The sequence below is a fragment of the Podarcis erhardii genome (genome assembly GCF_964252035.2).
Source record: "Podarcis erhardii genome assembly, chromosome: 17".
NCBI classification, from domain to species: domain Eukaryota; kingdom Metazoa; phylum Chordata; class Lepidosauria; order Squamata; family Lacertidae; genus Podarcis; species Podarcis erhardii.
The window spans coordinates 27,717,256-27,734,258 of NC_138515.1; the positions used below are offsets into that span (position 1 = coordinate 27,717,256).

The following is a 17,003-nucleotide window of genomic DNA, read 5'->3' on the forward strand; positions in this document are numbered from 1 at the left end:
CCGATCCCATCCAACGTGGGGATGAGAAGGGGAGAAGACTATATGTCATGATGCTCCTGTTTCAAATTCAGAATTTTGATATCCATTTTATTTAGCATTTAAGATTAATTATTTAGGAGATATATGCCCCACCTTTTGATCAACTGATTCTCAAAGTAGTTTACAACAAGTTGTAAGCTCCTCCTGCACCTTTGGGATGGGAGGACCCCTCACACATACATTCACAAGTTACTGTGACTTATTAATGAGGCAAGGACACAGTTCCATTCGGGTCCACAGTGAGAGTTGGAGCCGAGTGCTCTTTCTGTGAGGGACTGAGAAAGCAAAGACCTTGCAGCTGTTGGGGCCAAGCTGGTCTTCCCTTTCCCTTTGTTCTTCCATATGACATCAGGGGATTCAAAGTTCAAACTGCCAGGGGCAAGCAGTGGTTCCTTGGTAGTAAACGCCAGCAGCAGGGTCTTACCTCTGATCTTAGCGCTGTAGTGTCACAGCACTAAGATCAGATATAATCCTCTGCCTGCTGGCTTTTAAAGAGCAGGCCAGAGGCTTATCTCTAGTCTTAGTGCTGTGGTGGTTAATACTAAGATTGGAGATGAGAAATCCTTTCCATTAGCAATAAAGGCTTAGCACTGAACAACAGATCACAGAATCTGCCAGTATATGGTGTCAGGTGACTGGCAGGTGGACGTGGTTTGCCCCAAAAGGAGATACCCAGAAAAATAATTAGATGAATATCAAGTTTGGTATTCTTTTTATCATCTACATTGAACTTCATCAGTTGTTTTGGCTCCTTGCAATCTGCTCTAAAAGTTCCTCAGTACTTTGTGTAAACTTTGCTTTCCTAATTGCCCAGGTGTGGTCAAACCGGGACGTGAAGATGCAAAGAGCAGAAGGATTCTGTTTCCAGTTTTCCATAACCATTCCCATAAGACACTTAAGCAAATGACTGTTGTCAAAACAGAACATGGCTTATAATCAAATGAAGAGGTACAAAGGAAAATTGGAGATCGGTTAGGGTTTTTATTATTGTTGTTGTTTAGTCGTTTAGTCGTGTCCGACTCTTTGTGACCCCATGGACCAGAGCATGCCAGGCACTTCTGTCTTCCACTGCCTCCCGCAGTTTGGTCAAACTCATGCTGGTAGCTTTGAGAACACTGTCCAACCATCTCGTCCTCTGTTGTTCCCTTCTCCTTGTGCCCTCCATCTTTCCCAACATCAGGGTCTTTTCCAGGGAGTCTTCTCTTCTCATGGGGTGGCCAAAGTATTGGAGTCTCAGCTTCACGATTTGTCATTCCAGTGAGCACTCAGGGCTGATTTCCTTAAGAATGGATACAACTAAACGACTAAACAACAACAACAATTGCAGCTTGTAAAACAGTGATTGAATTGGCCCCCAAACCTACTTGCCTATTGTTCTAGGCTCCAAGCTTAGTACATAACACCTCCCTTGTTCTGTTAGAATGGCAATGGTGCCCAACTGCCCCCCCCCAAAAAAAAGCTCAACAACATTTGTGTCCAGATTTTCACTTTTTCAAATATGGCAACCCTACTTACTGCCAAGTTTTTATGTTTTCATCATTTTTGTATCTTGTTTTGATTTAAATTTATTCTACTTTTGGTCTGACTCCAGTCCTTTTCTCTCTTCCCCCCACCCCGAGATTTTATTAAGGTTTCCACAATACAGTAAAATAATATCTTGAACGAATAAAATCAAAAAGACAAAAAGGAAAGAGAAAAGAACATAAAAAGATCAAAAGTAAAAAGAAGAAAAGAGGAAGCAGAGAGAAAAAGAACATGAAGAATAACAACAACAGTAATCCTAATAAAACACAAAACTACCGTATATCTAGCCCTCTGTCATAATTATATCTTAATCTTCAATCCATATACTGTACAAAGCAGGGAGTCTTCCCAGCTCTCGCCTGAAGACTCTCCCCCCTCCCTCAGCCTCACATCCTTAGGAAAATTCTCTCTGACCTGTCTCCCACCCATCCATCACCTCTCTGTATGTCCTTTTCTGATTAATAACCACTAGCTCAGTGGGGCAAAGACTTGAACCTATTTTAGCACTAAGCCACTGCAAGCACTGTACTTTCCCTGCCAACACACACATACGCACACACACATTGAGTTGCTCAACAGAAACACTGGTCTGTAAGAGGGGAAGTTCAGCATGTGCATTTCTAAGAAGGCTGCTTGGTGTACGCATCCCTCCGAGTCACCCGAAGCTGCAGGAAACATTTAAGTCATCATTCTCCAAGCAGATGCAAGACACCCGTGAAAGCCAAGTAGTGAGAAACAGCGTAACTGAGCCCCATTCGGGACAGCGACCTCTTCAGGAATAACAAAGGAAGAAGACAAAGCCCTGTTTTTATTCTGGTAAGCTTATTTTTTGTGTGCCCTGACATGGTGATGTCGGGGCCCTGAGGTGTGGGTGCTGAGCACCTGCAACAAAAATTTTGTGGGTGCTCAGGCACCCAGAACCCTCTATAGTTTGGCGCCTTTTAATCATGGGCATTTTTACATTTCAGATGTAGCCAGTGCTGGAGACATACCTGAAGATTTCAACGTGTGTGCCATACACAGAGGTTTCCTCTTAAGTTTCTTGTGGCTAGCTTGCTGGGGAAAATGAAGTGGGATTGCATAGTTCCACTCATGATTCTCTTAGTTATTAAGCTAATAGGCACTTCACTGTTCCTTCTCTATGGTGAGTATCATGCTGAATGTGAACTTTCAGTAGAGTCTGCTTTGGCTGACCTGACTGCCATTTGCAAAGAGTTAGTTTGCTCTCTTTTTTTATTATTGCAAACCTTCGTTTAGGATTTTTGAAATAAAATCAAGCAGTTATCAAAGACAAAGAGCATAAACAGCTTGCAATTTGAAACCAACATTGCAAATCAAAATTGGAATCACAGGATAGTGCAGTTAACCTATAACAAATGCTGTTGTGCCCTTCAGATGTTGTTGGACTACAACTCCCATGATCTCTGTCCATTGGTCATGCTGGCTAAGGCTGATGGGAGTTGTAGTCCAGCAACATTTGGAGAGCACCACATCAGCTACCCCTAAGACAGGGGTGGGGAATCATTATTGGCCAGCAGGTCCAGTTCCTTGTCTCTCCATCACCTGTCAGGGGATGACGTCAGGTGATGCTGCACTTTGAAGTACTGATTGTTGGGACTTCAAAGCACAGCACAGCAGTTTGAAAGCCCCTTTAGGGTCTAAACTATACCATTATCCAGAATTAAGGAGGGCTTGGCCTTTTAGTCCCACCACCATATAATTTTTTCTCGTGAAAATCCTCCCTCCTTAAACTGACATGGGGAAGATATTCAAGGGCCATATGTCTGGACTTTGAGATTTGTTTTCTTATGGATAAAATGGGGATTCTAATCTGTATTAGATGCCCAGGAAACTAATGTGGGACATAGCCAGTTCTATTTTTCTAGAAAAGGGGGTGCTGGAACTCACTGTGAACGCCTCCCTTGTTCTCTTAGAATGGCAATGGCACCCACCTGAGAGGTGCTGGAACTGAGTTCCAGTGATTTCTGGCAGAAAAAAGCCCAGGACACAGCAATGTGATTTTTAGATTACTGAAATTAAAAAGTAAATTGAGGGGGGGGGATATTCTGGTCAACTCTTGATCCTGTAATATGCGGCTGCTTGGGGAATTATCTCTGCTGGCCTGTAAAGAAACCTTGCCCTAGCCCTGATGGGTTGTACCAAATTGTTTTGTCCTGTGGTTGCCTCTGATCAAACAGCTTTTAAAAAAAGATAAAGAAATGTACCAAAACAGTTTGAAAAATGCTAAAAGGGGTGAGTGTGACTGCACCAGGAATGAAAATAAGCTCTCCTTAACTGTCATTTGAGATTAATTCAAACTACCATCAGATTGCATTAAGAAATGATGACAGGATTTTCTGTTTTTTATTTTAAATATTTTTATTAGGAATTTAAACAAAACATATTATCTTAAACCATATCATCCTTAATTCCCCCCATTTCCCCCCTCCCTCAGTTCCAATCTCTGTTTTCTCTATAGATGCTATTCTCTGCATGTTACAAAATTGTATAAATCCTTAATTTATCTGATTTATGACAGGATTTTCTGTGTGAAAAGAACCCATCATCTCTGAACTTCTCCTCTGCTTGAACTTCTTTTGACTCTCCCCAGAGCTTCACTCATTCTCAGGCAGATCCAGTCCTACCATTAGACAGAGCGAGGCAACTTCTTTTGGAAGCGGGCACTGAGGGTGAGGAGCAGTGCCCAAGTGTTAAGAGGACGGTTCTGTGGGTTCCACATGGTCTGCCCTGGGTACCCTAACTTAGGCTTCAGTTGTGTGATGGAGGCCATTGTCCCACTGCTAGCCCTGAACTACAGCTGCATAGAACACCATACACTTAAAGCACACTACTACCCTTAAAGGACCACTGGAAGTGTAGTTTGTCAAGATTCTTGGGAGTGTGGAAGCCATGTGTTTTTAATAGATGTTGTGTACACTGCCTAAGACTCAACTACCAGTTCAGTCAGCTTCTGTATGTGAAACTGGGGGTGGCCAGTGCTTTTTTTTCTGTGGGGACGCAGGGGTACGCATACCCCTAAACATTTTGTGAATCTTTGTACTTTTGTCCATTTACTGTATTTATTTCCCCCGATTTGAACTATAAAATGGTGGTTTTCTTGAGTCAAAATGAAATTACCCCTAAACATACCGTATTTTTCGCTCTATAAGATGCACCAGACCACAAGACGCACCTAGTTTTTGGTGGAGGAAAACAAGAAAAAAAATATTCTGAATCTCAGAAGCCAGAACAGCAAGGGGGATCGCTGAACAGTGAAAGCAGCAATCCCTCTCGCTGTTCTGGCTTCTGGGATAGCTGTGCAGCCTGCATTCACTCCATAAGACGCACACACATTTCCCCTTACTTTTTAGAAGGGAAAAAGTGAGTCTTATAGAGCAAAAAAAAATGGTATTTTTTAAAGGAAAAAAAGCACTGGGGGTGGCCATCTTGACCTTTGCCTCAGGCAGCAAAATTTCTTGAGCCTTCCCTGTTCTCATATGCGTGGAGACACAGTCTCTGAGGAGTGGGAGGGCAGCAAGGCTATTTTATTAACAGCACAGAGCTATTACTTAATTTTGGCCCACATTGCGCAACAAACCCATGGCAGCGAAAGTCCTACTTCCTGAAAAACGGAAGTCTTCATGACTTCATTAACCAAATGTCTGGTGTTTCCAAAGGAAGCACAGGACAGGCTGTTGCCACTGGTGGTTTGTCATGCGATTTATCAGAGAGCTACCAACTTCTGCCTCATGAGTGTCGCTTTGTGAGGAAGATCCGACTCCCCTGCCAGAGCATATTTACTTACGAACAAATAAGTTTCTGTCCCGCAGCTTCAGGAAAAATAAATTTTAAAAAATGCTCCCAGGGTGATTTTCCAATCATTAATAAAACAATTTAAACACTAGAAGAAGAATAACCCCAATGAGTAAAAGCAATAAGAATAAAACAACAGAGTATCAGCAACTGAGGTGAGGTGTAACTGACTTTAACTGACTTTTAGGGTAGAGAAAAGCAAAGAAAAACCACCACTTAGTTCAGGAATAATACCCAATTAAGCATACACAATTTTAAAATTGCCTCTGTCTTTCCCACTTTCAAACATACTTGGAAATAATTGCTTTGTTTATTACACCATTTCACAGACGAAATGTTTTATTTTATTTTATTTTAAAATACATAACTCTGCAAGCCCACAATGGGCTTCAGGTATCTAGAGCATCGGGGGGGGGGGTGTAGTAGTAAACGAGGGGAGGGGAAAACAGCACACAGCATAGACAATGTTTATAGACAATGGCCTTCGCGATACAGTATGAGCACACATCACACAACTACAAAACAACATGCATTCCATGCACCAGACCAGGACAAATATACAATGTTGATTCAAGGGTACTTTCCCATTTCATGTGGGCAATGGTGAGGACCAGCAAATATGGAGCAGATTCGCACCAGACATCCAACATACATTTAAATCCTGTGACTTCTCCCCCCCCCCACACACACACACGTATTCTGGGAACTGCAGTTTCCCCCTCAAAGGCCTACAATTCCCAGTACCCTTAACAAATGAAGGTTCCCAGGATTCTTTGAGGGTTGTTGTTGTTTAGTCGTTTAGTCATGTCCGACTCTTCGTGACCCTATGGACCAGAGCACGCCAGGCACTCCTGTCTTCCACTGCCTCCCGCAGTTTGGTCAGACTCATGTTCGTAGCTTCGAGAACACTGTCCAACCATCTCGTCCTCTGCCATCCCCTTCTCCTTGTGCCCTCCATCTTTCCCAACATCAGGGTCTTTTCCAGGGAGTCTTCTCTTCTCATGAAGTGGCCAAAGTACTGGAGCCTCAGCTTTGAGGGTAGTCATGTGCTTTAAATGTATGGTGTGTGTCTGCCTGAAAGTCCCTTGGACGACTGAGTGTTTGCCCTAAAGGATGTCCCATCATCCTCTGTAACTTGTAGGGGTTCTTTGGCCAAGGTGGAAAGCATTCACTTAAAGCAGAAAATCTGAAATGTACTGCTCTGAAACATCCTTGGGTGGATCTACACACAGCAGAAAAAACGCTGTAAATAAGTCATAAATTAAATCACTATAAAAGAAAAAACGCTATGTAAAATCTCATAGAAAAGTTTTGTGCTCTACAGTGCCATCTGGTGTTGCATTTAAAACGTCGTTTTTTTTACTAATGTAGTTGACTCCCTCTGTTCGGGTAATAAATGTGCTGAGTTCACAGGTTCTTATGAGTCTTTTTCATTCAGCTTCACAGATCTTCTTCCAAGGAGACCCCATTCTCACCCCATCAGGAGTAAAAGATGGTATGTAATAAAAACAGCTCATGGGGGAAATGGGAATTTCTGCTCCTTTGTATATATTAAATCCAGTCGTCTCCTGTTTCTCCTAACTTCTACAGGCTGCCCCATAAGATGGGTACTTTATGCTGGCAAATGCTACTTCTTTTCTGCCGAAGAAAAAACATGGAATGACAGCCAGGAGGACTGTGCTCAATCAAATGCTCATCTTGCTGTTGTCAACAACAAAGCAGAATTGGTGAGAAGACAGGACTGCTTTGCAAAGCAAAAAAAAAAAAAATAAGCATGGTGTTCTGTGATCGAATTATTGGCCTGCTTTCATAAAATAGTTCACAGTTGCTAACTTTTCAGGGCTAGACAAGACATGGTACCACTTGCACAACTAGAATGAATGGCATGAATAGTTTAGATTTGTTTTTAAAGGCGTTCCCTGTGAAGAAAAAGGGTTTGGCTGTTAAACCAGGCTTAGAATGGGGAATAGGTAAAGGTAAAGGGACCCCTGACCACTAGGTCCAGTCGTGGCCGACTCTGGGGTTGCGGCACTCATCTCGCTTTATTGGCTGGCGTAGTTTAACCCACAGGGGGTCTCCTAACAACACTCAGTGGCGCCGTGGTCTAAACCACAGAGCCTAGGGCTTGCCAATCAGAAGGTTGGCGGTTGAAATCCCCGCGACGGGGTGAGCTCCTGTTGCTCGGTCCCAGCTACTACCAACCTAGCAGTTTGAAAGCATGTCAAGTGCAAGTAGATAAATAGGTACCACTCCGGCAGGAAGCTAAACGGCATTTTCGTGCGCTGCTCTAGTTCGCCAGAAGCGGCTTAGTCATGCTGGCCACATGACCTGGAAAAACTGTCTGCGGACAAACGCCGGCTCCCTTGGCCAGTAAAACGAGATGAGCACTGCAACCCCAGAGTCATCCGCGACTGGACTTAATGGTCAGGGGTCCCTTTACCTTTAACAACACTCAGCACCTTTAAGAAACTACAGCTCCCAGAATTCTTTGAGGAAAGCCATGACTGTTTAAAGTGGTATCATGGTGCTTTAAATGTGTGGTGTGCATACAGTCCAACATTTTTCCAGTGAAAATAGGGACGCCCTATTCCATAATATTAATTTTAGTATTTGAAACCCCACCCATCTGATTTGGATACTCCAGTCACTCTGGGCTGCTTCTAAGATATATAAAAACATAATAAAACATTAAACTTTTTTTTTAAAAAAAAAACAACCTTCCTTCTACAAGGCTGCCTTCAGACGGCTCAGGGGTCAGATAACTCCATACCCTCCGACATTTCTCCAATAAAAAGCAGGACATTCTGGGTTCAAATCAGAAACTGCGACAGCTTCTGTAAACCTGGGACTGTCCCTGGAAAACAGGGACACTTGAGGGTCTAGGTGTGGATGTGGCTTGTGGAAAACCACACTACGCTGCTTGGCCAAGGACCCCCTGTTGTAAACAAAAATTGCCCTTTTCCCTTATGGGGTATCCAAGAGCCCATATAGAGTCCTTAACACAGGTTCCCTATTGGGTAGGAGAAAATAACAGAGGCCAACCAGAGAAGCAAAGCAGCTAGTATTGAGAAGCAAAGCAGCTAGTAAGCTTGATCTTTATTGATCTGTTGCAACAGGGTGCTCCCCTCACCCGCAGGAAAGGAGGAGGACCCAGAAAAATATTGTGCAAAGCCTTATAAAGACTTTTGAAATTGCCACCCTGTAGATCAAGACCACCCCCCAGAAACATCATACATACATACATCACAGAAAAAGGCAATCTAAACAGAAATTTAAATGTTGTTTTTCTCTTGTCCTTGTTTATCTCCTGTCTGTCAGGTTACTTGATTGGATTGCCTGGGGAGCCTGGCCAATCTTTTGTAATGATAAATACTTAGTTCCTGGGCCAGGTCACAGGCTCACACCCTATTCAAACACACACATACCGTTAAGACAGGATTTGTGAAGGAAAAGACAATGGGGAGGCTTTTCAACTTTGACCTTGCAGAGAAAACATTTGCTCATTTTAGGAATCAAAATGGCTTCAGGTCGGTCTTCCTGTGCTGATCTATGTACGTGCGGTTATGAACATTACCATATATCTAAGACCTCTTGTAGCCTTTTTAATCCATGGTGTCAGAGCTGCCCGAGGTCCTAGCTCACAAAGGACCAACGCCAGTTCTTGTTATATACAAAAAGTCTTTATTGAAGTTCAGTTTCGATTTCAAAGCCGTGGCGCGCAGCTCTACGTCTTAAGCTCTAGACCGCTGAAGCTCCGTCTGAATCTCCTCCCCCCAGACACCAGTTTAAGACTCTAGCCTTGCTCCACCTCTTCCTTTGCTCCTTCCTCCTCTGGGTCCGCCTGCCCGCTGGGGTCTTGCCCTTTCTAGACTCTTCTGACGCTGAGTCCCCTGAGTCTTCCCCCAGCCTCCGGCGGGCATTAGGACCTGGCTCCCAATCTGGGTCCTCTGCTGTCCCGCGCGCCTGTACATTTGAACTTGGCGTGTGCACCCAGCTGGCAACCTTTCTCCTGACCGTTACACTGCTCCTGTCACTGCTTCCCCCTTCGGGGGAGCTAGCTGGACCTGACTTCTCCTCCGTTCCCTCACTCTGCGATATAGGCGTGGCCAGCCCTGACTCATCTTCTCTCCCTACTGGAGGAGACGCTGGCCCTGATGCATGGGACTCTTCCCCCCCACTCCGCTCTGGTGGGGAAACTGGTCCTGATCTCCCGCTGCTGCTTTGGGAGTCCCCGCTGGCCCCTTGCTTCTGGTGTGTCCCCCCTGGGACCTCCCTTGCCCTGGCCATTGGCGCCCCCCTCTGGGAATCTTCTGAATCGCTGGAGAAGCTCATGGAATCTCTCGGGTCACTGTCATACTCCCCTACGCTGCCCTCAGATTCTTCCCCTTCGCTCTCCGTTTCCTCTCTTCCCTGTGCCTCTGCTCCTGAGCCCCTGACACATGGGTAGGAATAATTGTTGCACCCGAGCAGAGACAAAAGGAGCCAAACAACACCAAGGGGTTAATCCAGAGAAAGAGCGTTTTATTCTGCCATCCAGGGGGGGGGGGGCAGAGGCACCTGTGTGATTCAGTTCACAAAAGACAGGCCGCACCGAAAACATTTTACAAGCAGGTTGTACCCCTTCACTCTAAATTCCTATCACACCCCAATACCAGAAGACATCCTTGCTAAAGACAAGAACCACCACCGCCCTGCCCCCCATTACTGCATTGCATTCCCATATCAGAGCTCTTGGATTTCACTGTGTTTTCTCTTACTTATTCTGCAAATGCCTCCCATTCAGATGTTCCTGTTCAACAGAACAAACCATTTTGAGTATTTCATTGGCTTAACACAGCAAGGTTCCAAGGGACTGTGGAGATGGATTGACAACAGAGCGTATGACCCTGACATGTATGTTGATTATCATTCTGGTCATTTATTGTTTGTCACAAAGTGATGGGGAAGAAAGGCTCTGTTACTCAGCATTCTTTCCCCCTTATAGTGATACCTCGGTTCCCGAACGTAATCCGTTCTGGAAGACCGTTCAAGTTCTGAAACGTTTGAAAACTGAGGCGCAAAGGGCTGTCTGCAAATGGAATTGAGAAAATTGGGGGAGGGGAATGCAGTGGAAGCCGTTCAACTTCCAAGGCGCATTCGAAAACGGAAGCATTTACTTCTGGGTTTTTGGTGTTCAGGTTCCAGAACATTCATCAACGGAGACGTTTGAGAACCGAGGTACCACTGTTGCAACATGTGGACCGTAACAGTCACCCACCTTATGTGGCTCTTACCAGGATAACGATGAAGCACAAGAGACCTTCAGCTTTTTTAAAAAATGGCAGAGCGAAGGATAGGTCTCATAATGTCGTCTCTGGGGATCCTGTCAATATGTGTGTATGCAACAGGGAAATGATCGTGCCCATTCTTCAGAGTGCTAATAGTATACAGTGGTACCTCGGGTTACAAACGCTTCAGGTTACAAATGCTTCAGATTACAAACTCCGCTAACCCGGATGTAGTTGCTCCGGGTTGCAAACTTTGCCCCAGGATGAGAACGGAAATCGCGTGCCAGCAGTGGGAGGCCCCATTAGTGAAAGCGTGCCTCAGGTTAAGAACGGTTTCGGGTTAAGAACGGATCTCTGGGACGAATTAAGTTCGTAACCCGAGGTACCACTGTAATGAGCGCTTCTAAGTAGCACTTAAGCATTTGGGAAAGATGCTGGGTGCATCTACTGAACACATCCTGTTCCTGCAAACAATATTGCGGCCAGTGTTCATCAGGGCCGGCCCAAGACATTTTGGCACCTGAGGCAAACCACAAAATGGTGTCTCCCCTCCTCACCAGGGAAGAAGGGGTGAGTGAAGATCTGCATCAGGAACAAGCGAGAAATAAAAGATCTCTATTGAGATCCGCTGCCCCTGTGGGTCCTGCCGCCTGAGGCAGTCGCCACCAACTTGCCTCATGAGTGTGCCGGCCCTGCAGGTGGTAACAATTTTTGTTCAGACACAATAGTGATACAGGTTCTGTAGGCCACTGTATTAAAGTGACCAGTTTTGGACTTCCAAAATCCTGGCATCTAGGTGGGGCCAGGGATAGCAAAAGGCCCCACATTTAAAAACAAAAGGCATATATTTATACCCCAGCCATGTTGATCTGCCATCAGCTGTCCTGCCTTCCTTGGCTCAGCAAGTTCTGTGCAGGGTGACAGTGAAAGGGACCACGCAGACAGGTGCGTGACAGTCTCCCAAGCAGCGGCTGAGGCTAACAACTTGTAGAAGTATAGAATCGTAGAATCATAGAGATGGAAGAGACCACGAGGGTCACCTAGTCCAAAACCCTGCAATGAAGGAATCTTTTGCCCAGCTTGGTGCTTGAACCCACAGCCCTGAGATTCAGAGCCTCATGCTCTACCGACTGAACCTGCTAATTTTCACTTCTCTTCCCTTCACAGATTGAATATCAGAAGTAGAATTTATGACTGTGCTGTGCTTGGGTTACACCTTGTCACTTCAGCACCTTGCTCCGTAGTAAACCGCTGGATTTGTGAGGAGAAGGTATAGTCGCTCTCCTCTGTATGGGAGATTCTCAGCAATGTGGAATTAAGACTCTTCACTCTGCTAAGGAACTTTGGACCTGATTCAGTTCTTGTTACGCATAACCCTGGAAAGGGAGGCGTGTTCTCTCACACGTGAAGACTTTTATCCAGCCAAATATATGAGTGGCCCTATAAACACTGCAAATACCGTATTTTTCCGTGTATAAGACGCCCCCGTGTATAAGACGCCCCTTATTTTGAGGGACTCCAAATTAAGAAAATGGGGGGAGATCGTCTGTCCCCTCGCCAGCAGAAGCCGCCAATTGCCGCAGCGACAGCCAATCAACACTGGCCCTTGCCACAGCCACCAATAACATGCCCAATAGCAGCTGACAATCTCCGGCTCACAGCAGCAGCCAATCCCATGCCCCCCCTATGCACTCTCCATGTATAAGATGACCCCCAATTTTTAAACTAATTTTTAATGGAAAAAAGCTTGTCTTATGCATGGATGGTATTCTTCCAGTTGCACTTCTGCATTGACATAAAGGAGCCGCAAGTGTGTAAATCTGCTTTTGTCTTTTGATCTTCCTTCCCTTTCTTGCCGCACAGGAAGTCTCAAACAATTCCCCCTGTTGCTTGTTGGTCAGATGATCTCTCTTGCCTTGCCACATGTGAAATATACTTTCTTCTACTCATAAAAGAGGGTTCAGGGAGTTTAGAGAACAAGACTATATCCCTTTCCTGAGACCAGTCATGCAATAAAACCTCAATGACCACTTCTCCTAACCGCTCAACACAGAACTTCCTATATTTCAAGACAGAACATTTTCTTCCGCTGTTGGAGGGGGAGTCCTTCATTTGTCCAAAAACCGCTACTGTTTTAGAAGATTACCAAATAACGGCTTGCTGTGTTAGCAAAACACGCTAATTATTGTAATGCAACTTGCATTTGAAAAGTTAAACAATTATATGACTGTAGACACCTGAAGTTTTTAATGTTTGATGTTTTGAAGGCAGCCCTGTACTGGGAAGTTTTTAATGTTTCATGTTTTGCTGTGTTATTTTATATTCTGTTGGAAGCATCCCACAGTGGCTGGGGCAACCCTGTAAGATGGGCAAGGTACAAGTAATAAATTATTATTATTAGTAGTAGTAGTAGTAGTAGTAGTGTTGTTTAGTCGTTTAGTCGTGTCCGACTCTCCGTGACCCCATGGACCAGAGCACGCCAGGCACTCCTGTCTTCCACTGCCTCCCACAGTTTGGTCAAACTCATGCTGGTAGCTTCGAGAACACTGTCCAACCATCTCATCCTCCCTCGTCCCCTTCTCCTTGTGCCCTCCATCTTTCCCAGCGTCAGGGTCTTTTCCAGGGAGTCTTCTCTTCTCATGAGGTGGCCAAAGTATTGGAGCCTCAGCTTCAGGATCTGACCTTCCAGTGAGCACTCAGGGCTGATTTCCTTCAGAATGGAGAGGTTTGATCTTCTTGCAGTCCATGGGACTCTCAAGAGTCTCCTCCAGCACCATAATTCAAAAGCATCAATTCTTCGGTGATCAGCCCTCTTTATGGTCCAGCTCTCACTTCCATACATCACTACTGGGATGTAGTATTAGTATTATTTTATTAGTAGTAGTATAATTAGTATTAGTATTATTTTATTAGTAGTAGTATAATTAGTATGTTGTTGTTGTTGTTGTTGTTGTTGTTGTTGTTGTTGTTGTTGTAGTAGTAGTAGTATTTTCTACATCCACATATTTTCCATGCTGGTTTGCCTTGCTAGAATAAATTGTTGGCTTATTCAGCCTCTTATCTATATTGGAATGAGGGAGATCAGAGGCAAAAGAGGAAACATGGCTTTGGCCTTTAGGAAGCTGTGTTATATGGAGTCAAGCCATTGGTCCAGCTAGTTCAGTGTTGTCTTCACTGATTGGCTGTGGCTTTCAAGGGTTTCAGAGAGAGGACCTTTCCAGCCAAACTTGGAGATGTTAGGGATTGACCCTGGTACCCTCCGCCTGCAAAGCATGTTCTGCAGCCCTTCCCCAAACTGACTCAACCTTTAATGGACTCAGCTCTTCATTACAAGCTAGACTTGACAAATTTCCATTTTCTAAACAGGACATGGGAGTCCATCTCCTTCTGCCTAACCCCCAGTACTTAAGAAATTAATATCAAAAGTCTTGATCACACAAGAAACATCCTATCCATGTGTCTGAAATTTCTTTTAACACTTTTTATTGTTGAATTTAAAATTGTGGCCACCCTCCATAGCTGTCAACCGTCCCTTATTTGGCAGGACAGTCCCTTATCCCAGCGCCGTGTCCCGCTGCTGTCCCTTATTGATGATGTCCCTTAAATTTCAAAGGAAGCAGCTCCTCTCCCTCCCTCCCTCCCTGCCGGCCAGGGAGGAGGGAGGCTCCAACTGTGTTGCTTGGCTGCCCGGCCTGGCCCCCTCCAGCTTCCTCTCACCAGCCTCAGCCCCCAGGAGCCCCTTCCTGCTGGGACTGGTGGGAGCCTCGGGCCCTTCTGCCGCCAAACTCCTCATGGCCACCAAGCTGAGCGTCTCTGCCTGGGGCCTCCCCTCTGCCTGCCGCCGCCGCTCCCACTAGGCCATACTGTGGCTGATGGGCAGCCTGGTACAGCCTATGAATTGCTGAGGAGCCTTGAGAGGAGAGCGAGGGCAACCATAGAAAAAGCAGTTCAGAGAGAGGAGGTGGAGGCGGAGGCACGGGCAGGTGTTCCAAGGGCTAACCATAGAGGGGGAAAGCGGAGGAAGGACTGCAAGCGCTTCTCCCATAGATTTGTAGTGGTAGACTAGAATAGATGGTCTGATCTGCGCGTTTACTTCGGGCGCTATTGTCCCCCTCCTCTCTTCCTCCTGCCCGGCCTGATGGAACTGAAAGCTGAAGATGGAGCATGAAAGAAAAGATACAGAACTGCAGCAGCATCTTCTTAGCTTGAACTTCGTTTTGCGTGAAAAGTGATTGCTGCTTGTAGTTATTTAATTGCAATGTTTCATCAGCTGGTGTCTTGAGCAGCAACCTCTGGAAACGAAGGACTAAAAACTGGCACTGCTCTCCAAAATTATCTGGTCCCTTTTAACTTCGTATTTCAGTTGGTTGACTAAAATCCCTTATTTTGGCTGCTGGTCCCTTATTTTCAAATCTATAAGTTGACGGCTATGCCACCCTCCCTGGGAACCACTGGTGGAAAACGGTGGGGGCGTTGATCTCGAGACCAGATGTCCTTAAGGGGGCAGTGTATCACTAATTCACCTGAAATCAACACATCTGAGGACCATGGAAACATGCATATCAAACACATGGAGGGGTGAGTGGGAATGCACCCCTCTGGCCCTGGCCCTCGCGTTGGAACACCCATCAGCCCCCACCCCTGCACAGACAAACCCTCTGCCAAACACACAGAGATGGAGTGGCAGGGACAGTTCTGCTTTCTCTTCTGTGTGTTTGGCATGTGTTTGCGTGTCAATGACTGCCGAATTTCCGGTTGTGCTAATTAAAGCATCTCCAACAATGCACACTGCTTGGATAAGCAGTCTGAGGATATGTGTGGTTGCAGAAGGGAAAAAAGCACGCTAGTGTTTTGTGCTGGCGGCAAAGCGTCAGCTTAGGAAACTTCCAGATCGGCTGTTCCTTGGGGATTCCAGCTTATATTTTTGCACAAAACTGGCAAGAAGGTGATATGACATCACCTGTTTGTCAAGCAATCACCAGCTCGATGTTCTGCATACAATGTGGTTGACCACTGGTCATTACCTTGCACATTCCGGTGCAACTTTCTTTCATTTTTCTTATCAGACTAATTGCATTTAGAAAAGCATGGGATAATTGCACCAAAAAGTGGAGGACGGCCACCAAATTTTGTGCGAATGAACAGCTCCATCTGGAAGCGCCCTTAAGTCATCGTCTGGTAGAGATGTCAGAGAAATCCAATGGAAATGGAAACAGGAGTGAGAAATGCCAGTACTGACTCATCACTTCAGCAAATATGACCCGTATTTGCTGGTGTTGTTTTTGGTCCACAAATGATACATAACAATACATAACCAGACACTTATCTCTCCCCCCTAAACTAAGGCTGCATAGAATACCATGCACTTAAAGCACACTACTACCCTTAAAGAAGGGACGCGGGTGGCGCTGTGGGTTAAACCACAGAGCCTAGGACTTGCTGATCAGAAGGTCGGCGGTTCGAATCACCGTGATGGGGTGAGCTCCCGTTGCTCGGTCCCTGCTCCTGCCAACCTAGCAGTTCAAAAGTGCAAGTAGATAAATAGGTACCACTCCAGCGGGAAGGTAAATGGTGTTTCCGTGCACTGCTCTGGTTCGCCAGAAGCGGCTTAGTCATGCTGGCCACATGACCCAGAAGCTGTACGCCGGCTCCCTTGGCCAATAAAGCAAGATGAGCGCCGCAACCCCAGAGTCAGCCACGACTGGACCTAATGGTCAGGGGTCCCTTTACCTTTACCCTTAAAGAACCACTGGAAGTGTAGTTTGTTAAGGGTGTAGCTCTGTGAGAGGTAAACTATATTTCCCAGGATTCTTTGCCTCTCCTTTGCATTGAAATGAATGGCGTGGGATAATGTAACGACAAGATAATGAATGACGCCAGATTTCGCCCTAGCTGACAGCAAGGCAAATAGCCTCATTTTTGTGGGAAGCTGAATTGCAGTGCAATGGAAACATCACTGCATATGACAAATATGAAGGGGAACAAAATCAATGCCTTTTTACATACCTACAGTTTGGGCACAGGATTCAAAAGCAAACAGGAAATTGGGCCTTCTGGATAAATGAAAGATTCAGTGGAAAACAACAATATAAACAAGAATTTAAAGTGAGCCTGACCAGCTGCAGCATGTGACCTGGACAATTGGCAGGCTGTGCATACCTATATATGTCTACTTAGAAAGAAGAATTGAGAGGGTCTGACTTTAAGATAAGTGTGTACAGAATTGCAGCTTAAGTGACAAGACTAATATATTTACATTCATGCACACTAAAGACAAAGTGCTAGTGCACATTATACAGATACACTCTTCCCCCTCCCCCACAAAAAAAAATGTGAAGGCTTGGGAATTGGGAATAAGCC

General features: G+C 45.4%; 1 protein-coding gene and 1 long non-coding RNA gene across 3 annotated transcripts in view; one reads left to right on the forward strand and one right to left on the reverse strand.

The window, feature by feature from the left end:
* The window catches only part of LOC309332618, an 86,616-nt gene that overhangs the window by 6,910 nt on the left and 62,703 nt on the right, over positions 1-17,003 (reverse strand). The gene's annotated exons all lie outside the window — the stretch shown is intronic.
* Positions 2,167-13,049, forward strand: LOC309332469 (C-type lectin domain family 5 member A-like). Of its 2 annotated transcripts, XM_081845688.1 has the most exons (6): positions 2,167-2,379; positions 2,538-2,707; positions 6,815-6,871; positions 6,967-7,103; positions 10,160-10,269; positions 11,811-13,049. In XM_081845688.1, exons 2-6 carry the CDS (start codon positions 2,629-2,631, stop codon positions 11,917-11,919), a joined length of 492 nt encoding a protein of 163 aa, XP_081701814.1. In that variant the 5' UTR covers positions 2,167-2,379; positions 2,538-2,628; the 3' UTR covers positions 11,920-13,049. The 2 variants fall into 2 exon arrangements, with proteins under 2 accessions (XP_081701814.1, XP_081701813.1); XM_081845687.1 differs by lacking the exon at positions 2,167-2,379 and having other exon boundaries at positions 2,532-2,707.